The 10,044-nt window shown below is 41.8% G+C and overlaps 1 protein-coding gene across 1 annotated transcript; it reads left to right on the top strand.

The window, feature by feature from the left end:
* The first annotated feature begins 403 nt into the window (after positions 1 to 403).
* On the top strand, positions 404 to 4,097 carry cdca7a (cell division cycle associated 7a). Its single transcript, XM_006788467.2, has 10 exons — positions 404 to 496; positions 1,148 to 1,291; positions 1,376 to 1,498; positions 1,586 to 1,789; positions 1,869 to 1,940; positions 2,025 to 2,216; positions 2,324 to 2,452; positions 2,550 to 2,699; positions 2,781 to 2,917; positions 3,001 to 4,097. The coding sequence occupies exons 1-10, from the start codon at positions 476 to 478 to the stop codon at positions 3,032 to 3,034; spliced, it is 1,206 nt and encodes a 401-aa protein (XP_006788530.1). The 5' UTR covers positions 404 to 475; the 3' UTR covers positions 3,035 to 4,097.
* The last annotated feature ends 5,947 nt before the right edge of the window (positions 4,098 to 10,044 follow it).

Raw genomic sequence — 10,044 nt, 5'->3', positions numbered from 1 at the left:
TTAAGTGTGGATGCTGAATTTTGGTCTGAACATGAAATAACCTTGCAGAAAAAAATGGGGGAAATAGTCTGTTTGTGAAGTTGGAAAAGAGTCAACATTTTACCCGCCTTGTATGCAAATAGCTCTGTAAAAAAAATTCGCGCCGCGGTAAAGGCCGTGGAAGACACATATCTCAAATGATTCATTAATTCATTAGTTTTTAAGTCTGGCGGTTCACATAAATATAGAGGACACTTCAAGCAATTATAAAGCCTTGTTTAAGAGTTTGGCACTTGTGCTTTCCATAATAAATTTGCTCTGTTACTTAAAAAACGTGTCGCTGCGTTTTATGCAGCTTTCAGGACTTTGCGTTGGCGCGGGAAATGAACGGAGTGTGGACCGCTTGCAGCTGCAGGTCCTGCTTTGTTCGCTGCAGAGCTGCTGCACGGATTGGATCCATTTCTGTTCGCTTGTGACGAGTTTTAAAAGAAAAAAAATGCCTCTCACTCGCTCCAAGGTAAGAAAAACACCCTGAAGTTTTTAATAAAATTGCTTCCTTTATCATTTATAGTGCTTTTATTAACTTTTTGAGTGGATAATATACTTTTTTGAACAAATGATCTTGGTTAAGTTGGACTGTAAACACCAACTTTCCCTTATCCTTATAGTCCGTGTTTATTGTTGGCGTTGTTGAAAAAAACGAACTGAAATGCAACATATACGGCGGAATGAACGTTTTTATTGCGTACATCCACGTTTTTTAATGCAAATCAATCATGGCCCAGTTGTCTGCCTTTGCTAGCTTTATAGTCAGGGGTGTGTCCCATAAAACTGAAGCTCAAACATTAATGAAAAGCCCATCGAAAGAATTAACTGTGAAAGTGGTTTTAAGTCATTGCTTTTCCTTTACCTTTTGTTTTTTTAAAGAACCTCTGTCTGGTTTTTGGACCTCAGCTTGGGCTTCAGAGACTTTTCTTTCTTGTTGCTAAGTTTTCATATGAAGCTCCACCATTTCTTTTCTTTTGAGGCTTTGCAAGGAAGTCTTGTAGTTTTGTTAGCTTCTTCATTGAGGAGAACAGTAAATCACGTGGCTCTATAGGCCCTCCTGATTTTTGAGCAGTTGTGCTCCTGTACCTGTTCTCTAAATGCTCTTGCTGTTCTTTTGTAGAAACTGGCCGCCCAGTCTCCATCCACCAGGATGAGCTTGAGGAGCTTCCGCAGCGTCCCGCTAGTCCCCATTGAGACTTCCTCCTCTTCTTCTTCTGATGACAGTTGTGACAGTTTTGGCTCCGATGGAGGCTATGCAAATATGGTAACGATAAAATGCCAATGAAATATTTAGGCTAAATGTTATTATGTGTGAACTGTATGAAACGAATGCTCGTGTCCGTTGTAGAGGAACAACTTGAGACAGACGAGGAGAACGGTGGAGAAGCAAAAAGTGTTTGAGGCTACCTCGGAGGAGGACACGTGCAGCGGGTTTGAGGAGAATGTGATCAGCAGTCGGATAAAAGCTATGGTAAGGTCTGCACAAAGCAAAACGGAACTGAACATCTTTAGAAAGCACAAGCATTTCCTCTAATTTCATGTTTATATTTTTGTTTAGAAAGTAGATACTGAACCCCCAAGACGTGGCCGCAAGTCCAACACCCTGAAGGTTGCCTTAAATTTCCCCACCAAAAAGACGGGCATGAAGAGGCCTGCATCTGAACCACTGCCTCAGCCTAAAGTGCGAGACTCTGACTCGGAGGATGAAGAGGAGAACTTCATGAGCAAAAGAGCCCTGAATATTAAGGAGAACAAAGAAATGGTAAAATTGGTTACATTCAATTGACTTTGTAAACTGACTATGGTTTGGCCTTATTTACTTATGGTGACTTGTTTTACAGCTTGCAAAGCTCATGGCAGAACTGAACAAAGTGCCTGGACTCTTTCCTGGAAGGCGGATGTCGTTAACTATGGTAACGGAGATAAACAAATCGTCTGTTTTATTTTTACCTTGCCAATTGGTTCTCTATACTATATTAACATTTGCACATCTTCAGCCCCGACAGGCACCTCGGCGGTCCATGGGAACCCCGGGATCCTGCAGGAGAAACCAAGAGCGTTTCTCTCGGCCCCACACACGGTCCCGCTCCCTGGTGGACGGACCTCCCAGCCCACCTCCAGAGGAAGAGCTTGAGGACAAGTTCAGCCTGGTTCGCAAAAGTCGCTTCTATGAGGAAGTTGATGAACCTGTAAGTCAGATTGTACCGTTAATCATTTTAGACAGTTCTAGACTCGCTTAAAAGACATAATAGCATGCTAATTAACTTTTTAAAAAAAAAATCAAATTGGTGTGCAGCCCCGTCGCCGATCCTTCACTGGATGCAAGGCCATCCCCCATGTAGTGAGGCCTGTGGAGGACATCACAGAGATGGAGCTGCAGCGCATCTGCCACAATGTGCGAGAGAAAGTCTACAACAGCTCCACTGTAAGTCTTTGATTGACTCAGAATCTGAAACATTTGAGCAGTTTAAAACAAACAAAAAACACCCCAACTCGGCTTCACAAACCTCCTTTCTTTTCAGGGAACCACTTGCCACCAGTGCCGCCAGAAGACAGTCGACACCAAAACTAACTGCCGTAGTCCGGAGTGCGTGGGCGTCAGGGGTCAGTTCTGCGGTCCGTGTCTTCGTAACCGCTACGGAGAAGAGGTCCGAGATGCTCTGCTGAATCCGGTAAGTTTGCAAACATGTACTGTGTTCTGTGTATGTCTGCGTTGTATGTGTGACTCATTTCATTCTCATTGTTCCGGGTAGGAGTGGCAGTGCCCACCATGCAGAGGGATCTGTAACTGCAGCTTCTGCCGAGCCCGAGAAGGCCGCTGCGCGACGGGAGTGTTGGTGTACCTGGCCAAATACCACGGCTTTGACAATGTGCACGCCTACCTGAAAAGGCGAGTAGCACATTTGTCTTAAAATCTTTATCTCACTTTGTTATGGGGTAAGGTTATTAACAGATTTATTTTTCTCTCTGCAGCTTGAGAAAGGAGCTGGAAGAAAGCAGTGAGTGAGACGTGAATGAGAAGCAGCTTCTGCACCTGACTGACTTGCTCTGTGACCACTTTTTACACACAAAGCCATCACGATGTTCATAGCTTTGAAGCGTTGTAGCACGTTGCATTTATTCCGCTGGTTAATCTGACACTTCATTGACAGAAGAAGAACAAAGGCTGTTTCTCTTCTGCACATTTTTCTTGTCTGTTCTCAAGAACTGAGCTTTACATTAAGGCTAGTTGTTTGTAAGCTAGGGTTGAGCGAAACACTCAAAATCTGCAATCTTAACTGTAAGATGATTCTTAAATTCTACAATGCACATATGGCTCGAATGTAAAGTCTGTTTTTATTGCTGAATCATCATATTTGCTGCAGAAAGGCTTGTTTAGATGATCTGCTGTGTTTTACATTGTTTTAAATGTAATGATTTTTGTACTGCACTCATTGACTGACTCCCAGTTGCAAATTTATGCTTGTTTCTCACCTCTGTTTTTTTTTAAAAAAGATGTTTGCTTGGGATGGCCTGTAGGAATGGTCCAGTGATGTGCATGCCGTGAGTGGGAGGGGGGTGCAGCTGGGAAAAAAAACCTAGAGGAACTGTGAGATATACTACAGCGCCTGGTTAAATATCCTTCATTAGATAACTGTCGCTAATGGTGTGGAAACAATTAGCACACTCTAATGGGAATCTCATACCTGTAAATCATTTTATCCTGTTAAAGCACATTCTCGCTTTGCTCCAGTCTCTTTGGCTCATTTTCTGCATTACGCAGTTAAGTAGGAATGGTTGAAGGTGCAGTAGAGTTATGGCCTGCATTTTCTGTTCAGAAGTGATACTCGTATGCACAATGAGATGAAATTAACCTTTGTGCAGTTCGCCTTTGAAATGTACTTCATTTGACCTGGAAATACTCTAATTGTATGATACTATTTGACAAAGAATTAAAAAAGGTTGGAGTTTCCTCACTGTAGGTGGAGGTTATCTTACTGCTGCTTGGTTATAAGGCTCTGTACACCTTTGGTGATGCTTGCTTTGTGTTCATTGGGTTCGCTGTACAGTTTCAATAAAGTGTTGATTTCTGCAAAGTGCTGTCAGTGTTCTTTGACCATCACTCCATCCACGACAGCGGCAGCTGCACTTACTCTTGACATACTCGAGGTGGGGGGGATTCTGTGTGATTGCAGTGACGTAAAAGGCCAAATACATTATACTGGCAAAAGTATTCACTCACACATCCAAATTACTGAATTCAGGTTTTTCAATCACTTCCATAGCCACGGGTGTTTTTAAGAAAAAGAAAAAAAAGTCAAGCTGGCTGCTTCTAAAAACATTTGTGAAAGAATGGGTCTCTCTCAGGAGCTCGGTGAACTTAAGCGTGGTACCGTGCGAGGATGCCACCTGTGCATATTCCATAGTCAACTTATAAAAAAGTGGAAGCGATTGGGAACGACAGCAAATTAGTGACAAAGCGGTAGGCCACCTAAGACCACAGAGCAGGGTCAGCAGATGCTGAGCCACATAGTGCACAGAGGTCGGCAACTTTCTGCAGGGTCAATCGCTAAAGATCTCCGAACTTCACGTGGTCTTCATATTGGCTAAAGAACAGTGTATAGAGCGCTTCATGGAACGAGTTTCCATCGCCGAGGGCTGAGTTCGAGTCTGAGTTTAGCAGTTACCAGGAGAATGGTACTTGTATGACTGCATTGTGCCAAGTGTCAAGTTTGGTGGAGGGGGGTTGTTTTTCAGGAGTTAGTTGCAGTGAAAGAAATTAAATGCTTCAGCATACCAAGACATTTTGGACAATTTCATGCTCCCGACCTTGTAGGAACAGTTTGGGCAAGGCCTCTTCTTTTTCCAACATGACTCGAACTAGTGCACTAAGCAAGGTCCATAAAGATATGGATGAGCGATATTGGTGTGGAAGAGCTTGACTGAGTCCTGACCTCAACCTGAAAGAGCACCTTTGGGATGAATTAGAGCAGAGACTACGAGCCAGGCCTTGTCTTCCAACATCATTGTCTGACCTCACCAATGTCCGCCTGGAAGAATGGTCAAAAATTCCTATGAATGCACTCCTAAATCTTGTGTAAAGCCTTCTCAGAAGATTTTAAGCTGTTAAAGCTGCATAGAGTGGGCTGACATAATATTAAACCCTACTGATTAAGAATGGGACATCACTTTTGTCACCTAGCATGATGTTAGCTTGGTGTCATCAGGGTTTATGGTAAGCTGGAATTTCTTCACACAGAGTAAAACATTTAACAAGGCAGACACCATCCTTCAGGGCTGTCACAACCACTGCACTGTGAGGGGGGTGTAGGTTGTCATTCATCTGCCGGCACAAGCTTGAATGGGTCTGATAATCACCATTTACACCAACCATGCTGCATTAAAGGCACCACACAAGTCAAAATAGAAATAAAAGTGGTTTTGCTGATCTGCTGAAGTGTGAGCAAAGCATCCAGTGTGTCTTCAGTCTAATATTTTTTACATGCTCACAATCAGGATTGCCACAAACAATTCTTTTCATTTTAGCTCAGAACTGGAGAACAGTTGACATTTTTATGTGATAAAAGCCCAAAACAGCTTTTCCCTAAATCCCACTCATTATTATTAGACTAAATAAGGATGCACATTAAATTAATGCAAAAACAAATATACAAAATGCTGAATTGATATTAATACTGTAGTTTTAAATAAGCAATATTTTTGTACTTAATTAATCTCACTTCATTACCCAGAGCACAGAAAATCCTTATAATAACAAATACCTGTCCACTCTTCATCACACAATTTTTATACATCGAACCGTTCCTCCAAATTCAATCATTTTTGAAGATTGAGTAGCTTATAAAATCACCTTTACCAGCAACAACTTGAAGTTATCATTTCTCAAGCTCCCACCACAGCATTTTAGTTGGATTCAAGTCTGGACTTTGGGCCACTGAAACACACGTAGATGAGATTTTCAGCTGTGATTGGGATCATCGTCCTTTTGCATCACCCAGTCTCAGCCAAGCTTTAGCTTTCAAATAGGCGCTCTTATATCTGACTCTAGAATATTTTGTATGCAGAGGAGTTCATGGTCGACTCGATGATAATAAGCCCAAATCATCATTCCTCTACCACCATGGCTAACTCAGTGTTTGGCTTTCTCTGAACTCGGCCAACTTCTTCACTTTGGTAGTGTGTCTATAAGGATTTTGTTCCAAATGTTTTGTGGGTTGTTCAGATACAAACCTTGCTCAGCCATGCTGCCATATTGTTTTCAGAGAGATGAGGCTTTCTCGTGGCACTTCTTCTGAAGAAGCCATACTTTTTCAGTCTTCTTCTGATTGTACTGTTGTGAACTTTGATATTTAGCAAGCTAACTGAGGCCTGTAGAGTGTGAGATGTAGGTTTTTTGCAGTTTCTCTGAGCTTTGCATGGTCTGACCTTGACAGGAATTTAACGGGACGTCCACTCCTGGGAAGATTGGCAACTGCCTTTAATGTTTTCCACTCGTGAATAATCTTTCTCACTGTAGAATGATGGACTTCAAATTGCTTGGAAATGGCCTTATAACCCTTCCCAGATTGATAGGCACCAACAATTGCTTCTCTAAGATCATCGCTGATGTTTTTCCTTCTTGGTATTGTGCTAACGCACACCTGAATGCTCCACATCAACAAACCGCCAAAACGTATGCTTTATAGAGCTTTATGCTCACACTTACAGCTGATCAAATGCATTTGATTAACAGCACCTGGCTGCTACTTACCCTCTTAAATACAATCGAAGCAGTAAAGGTGCACTTAGTTGTTCACACTCTGCATTTTCTGCTTAGTTTTTGTTAAATAAATAATGAAAATGCCAGGTGTTATTGCGCACCTGAGGTTGTATTTAAAGAATTTTAATAGCTGCTGAGGACCAGATGATTTTTAAATTATGCCGGATATAGACAACCTTCAAATTGAAACAGGATATACTTTTCTTTTCACATGACTGTATGTGCCGTACAGAGGTTAGAAGGCTTTGTGGTGTTGCAGCAGAACAAATTTAAGCTTTTCCGTGTTGTTGTTTATCAGTAAGTTTGTTACAGCTGACCTTCACTGTGGGCCCGTCTGTCTAGTCCCTCATTACTGCCCACATCGTCACTGCTCTGCATCCTGCCATTTGTTGAAGCAAAATGTACACAAGAGAGGAGAACTAAAAATAAATAACATTAGCTATACCCATACAATGCATGCAGAAGGCTAAAAAAACAATGCAATGATCTCTCAGCACAGCTGCAGAGTCTTAATTCTCTGCAGATCACTGCCTGCTTGACATCATCCAGGATTTATGCCTGAATTCATTCATCATGCAGGTCAGTATGGTGGCTTCAGACCAGTCCATACACACGGAGTGCAGACAATCTGATCAATAATCTAACCAATAATCACTCGTTTAAAGACAGTAAACACTTATGAGCAGACATCTTCAGGATATTCCAACTACTGATTCACAGAGATTGATGAAGATAGCACAGCTGTAGGATTTGTCCGTAGCCTAATATGCACCGTGCACAAACAAATTCATTATAAAAAAATTATAAACAGAAAATAATTTAACATTTGTACACACCTAACATCGCCACATTATGACTGTTACTATCTGTGACATGCAGCAGCTTATCCTCAAAAAAGTAGAAATGTGATGTACAGTAGAGATAACTAATCTATGCTACGTGCCAGTGTCATGTTACTCCTGATTTGTATGAGGAACGTCAGTCCTGAGGTTTCTTCGAGTGAGGAATAATATAATCAGTGGCCTCTTCAGAGGAGCTAATGCATCCCCACAGCATGACAGTGTTTGCTTCAGCACTCTAGAGGAAAAATGTATGCGTTCAACAGCATACATACTCATCTGTATATGTATTTGAAAGTTAAAACCATCTTAATGAGAGTTGCCTGCTCCAGTTTGAGCCTCTCATGAATATCATTGCACTGAAGCCAGAGAGATGAAAATCAATCTCTCTGAGAAATATTTTCATTAAAAAATTATTTTAAAGAACTGGGTGATCTAATTAATATCCTTCCAATGTCTGCATAATTAATGTGTTTCTAAGGCCAACAGCTTAAATTAGCAGAATGTAGAAAATGGGGGAAACCAAGACAGACTATAAAAAATTATTTGCAATGCTCTCGTTTAATGTTAATTGAAACTGGCTGAGGATTGTAATGTGATGAATGCAAACAATAAGAACACTTAACATAACTTGCTGAGGAGGAGGAGAGAGATGAGAGATGAGAGATATGCTAAGCTAACCAGCTGCTGGCTCCTGCTGCATGTTGGCAGCACAGACACGAGGGTGATATCTTCTTTCGGCTGCTCCCTTCAGGGGTCACCCCAGCAGATCATCCTGCCTCCTTCTCACCCTGTCCCTAGAATCCTCTTCTGTCACACAAACCCTCTGCATGTTCACATCCACGAATCTTCTCTGTGGTCTTCTTCTTTACCTCCTGCCCTGCAGCTCCATCTTCAACATCCTCCAACGTAACCCTCCTCAGCACATGTCCAAACCCTCTGAGCCTTGCCTCCCTAACTGGCTCCAAACTGTTCGACCTGATCTGTCCCTCCAAATGTACTCATTCCTAATCTTGTCCATCCTCCCAATGAAAGTCTTCAACTCTGGCACCTCCAGCTCACTCTCTTGTAATTTTGTCAGTGCCACCATCTCCAAACCGTACATCACAGCATGTCTCACTACCACTGGTCTTTGGTAGCACGGTGAAGGGATTGCTTTAAGGTTAAAAAATTGCTATTGTTAAAGACCACCATTATTTGATTGAAGCTGTTGGACCATGTGATGGTATTTTAGTCACACTTTAGACAGACTATGTGTGTAAAAATGACTTCAATAACACTAGCTCATAATAATTCTGTCAACTTACAAATTTGTAATCTTCTCTCATTTCTAATTAAGTCTGCGAGTCTGGTGTTTCTTAATTAATAATTAGAAAATAATCATCGTATCCTCACACTTTTAAAGAATGCATTATTATATATATAGCTACCAATACAACATCTCTTCTCTTCACCCCCCCCCCCCCTTTTTTTTTTTCCCTCCAAAAGCAACATTTCAAAAACTATTATTAGTATAATAAAGATGCACTTGAAAATACTAGTCCTGTATTAAATACCAATGATCATCCACTTTGGGGTGATGAATATTTAGGGAAGTAATTGTTTACAACGCTCAAGCATTGAGCTGATCTGGTAATCAGGCTATGAAATACAATATTTATTCATTAGAGCAGATTTAATGAGGCCTTGCGGCGCTAATTATGAAAACCAGTGTAGCAGTAAATGAGTAGCGCACGGTGGTGTCGGGGCTGCTGCGGGGTACCTGTAAGGAGGGACTAGGGGTTGAAGTGCCCTGAGTGCCATGGCACAGTGAACAGCAACACACAGCCCTGACTGTGACCGTCCAGCCCACAGCAATACATCACCGGACCTGCAGACAGGTCGCAGATGGGCTCCACATCCCTGCATGCCCTGCTCTCCCACCTCCAGGTATTAAGGCTGGAATCCCCAAAAGCATCTTAATGCCCAAATCATCTCTTCTATTGCAGGTCAACAGACACAATGGCAGTGTAAAAAGACTCAGTACAGTGGCTTTTAAAAATTGCTTTATTGATGTACTTCCAGCGATAAAGCCAGAACAGGTGGAGCGCTTATTCTGCAGTTACTATTTGTATGCAGGTCTGGAGATATGTGGTAGGATTTCACAGCATAATATGGGTTTTGATTGACTGATATTTTCATTATGGCTGCAGGGTAGCGTGAAGACTGTTAATTTGCTTGAGAGTCCTGCAGGTCTATGGTGATTGTAGCAGAGCCAGAAGAAAAGCTGAATAAATGAAACTCACAGGGCACAATCACAATCTGTGGGTCAAAATCAACTGATTAATTATAATTTTGAATCAATCTGTCAGGCCTCTGTAATAAACACCCTTTCAGGCTTGCTGCTTAATAACCAGCTTTACATGGTACGAATGTAAC

The sequence above is a fragment of the Neolamprologus brichardi genome, chromosome 16, assembly GCF_056152115.1.
Source record: "Neolamprologus brichardi isolate AB-2024 chromosome 16, ASM5615211v1, whole genome shotgun sequence".
NCBI lineage: Eukaryota > Metazoa > Chordata > Actinopteri > Cichliformes > Cichlidae > Neolamprologus > Neolamprologus brichardi.
Note: the sequence above shows the minus strand (reverse complement) of the source record. Positions and strands in the feature narration are given on the sequence as shown.

What these genes read in the sequence shown, in the direction of transcription:
- cdca7a (XM_006788467.2), top strand. Translation starts at nt 476, where the DNA reads ATGCCTCTCACTCGCTCCAAG. An exon ending in ATGGAGGCTATGCAAATATG is followed by an intron (nt 1,292 to 1,375) that starts GTAACGATAAAA and finishes TGTCCGTTGTAG; the next exon opens with AGGAACAACTTGAGACAGAC. An exon ending in GTGCACGCCTACCTGAAAAG is followed by an intron (nt 2,918 to 3,000) that starts GCGAGTAGCACA and finishes TTCTCTCTGCAG; the next exon opens with CTTGAGAAAGGAGCTGGAAG.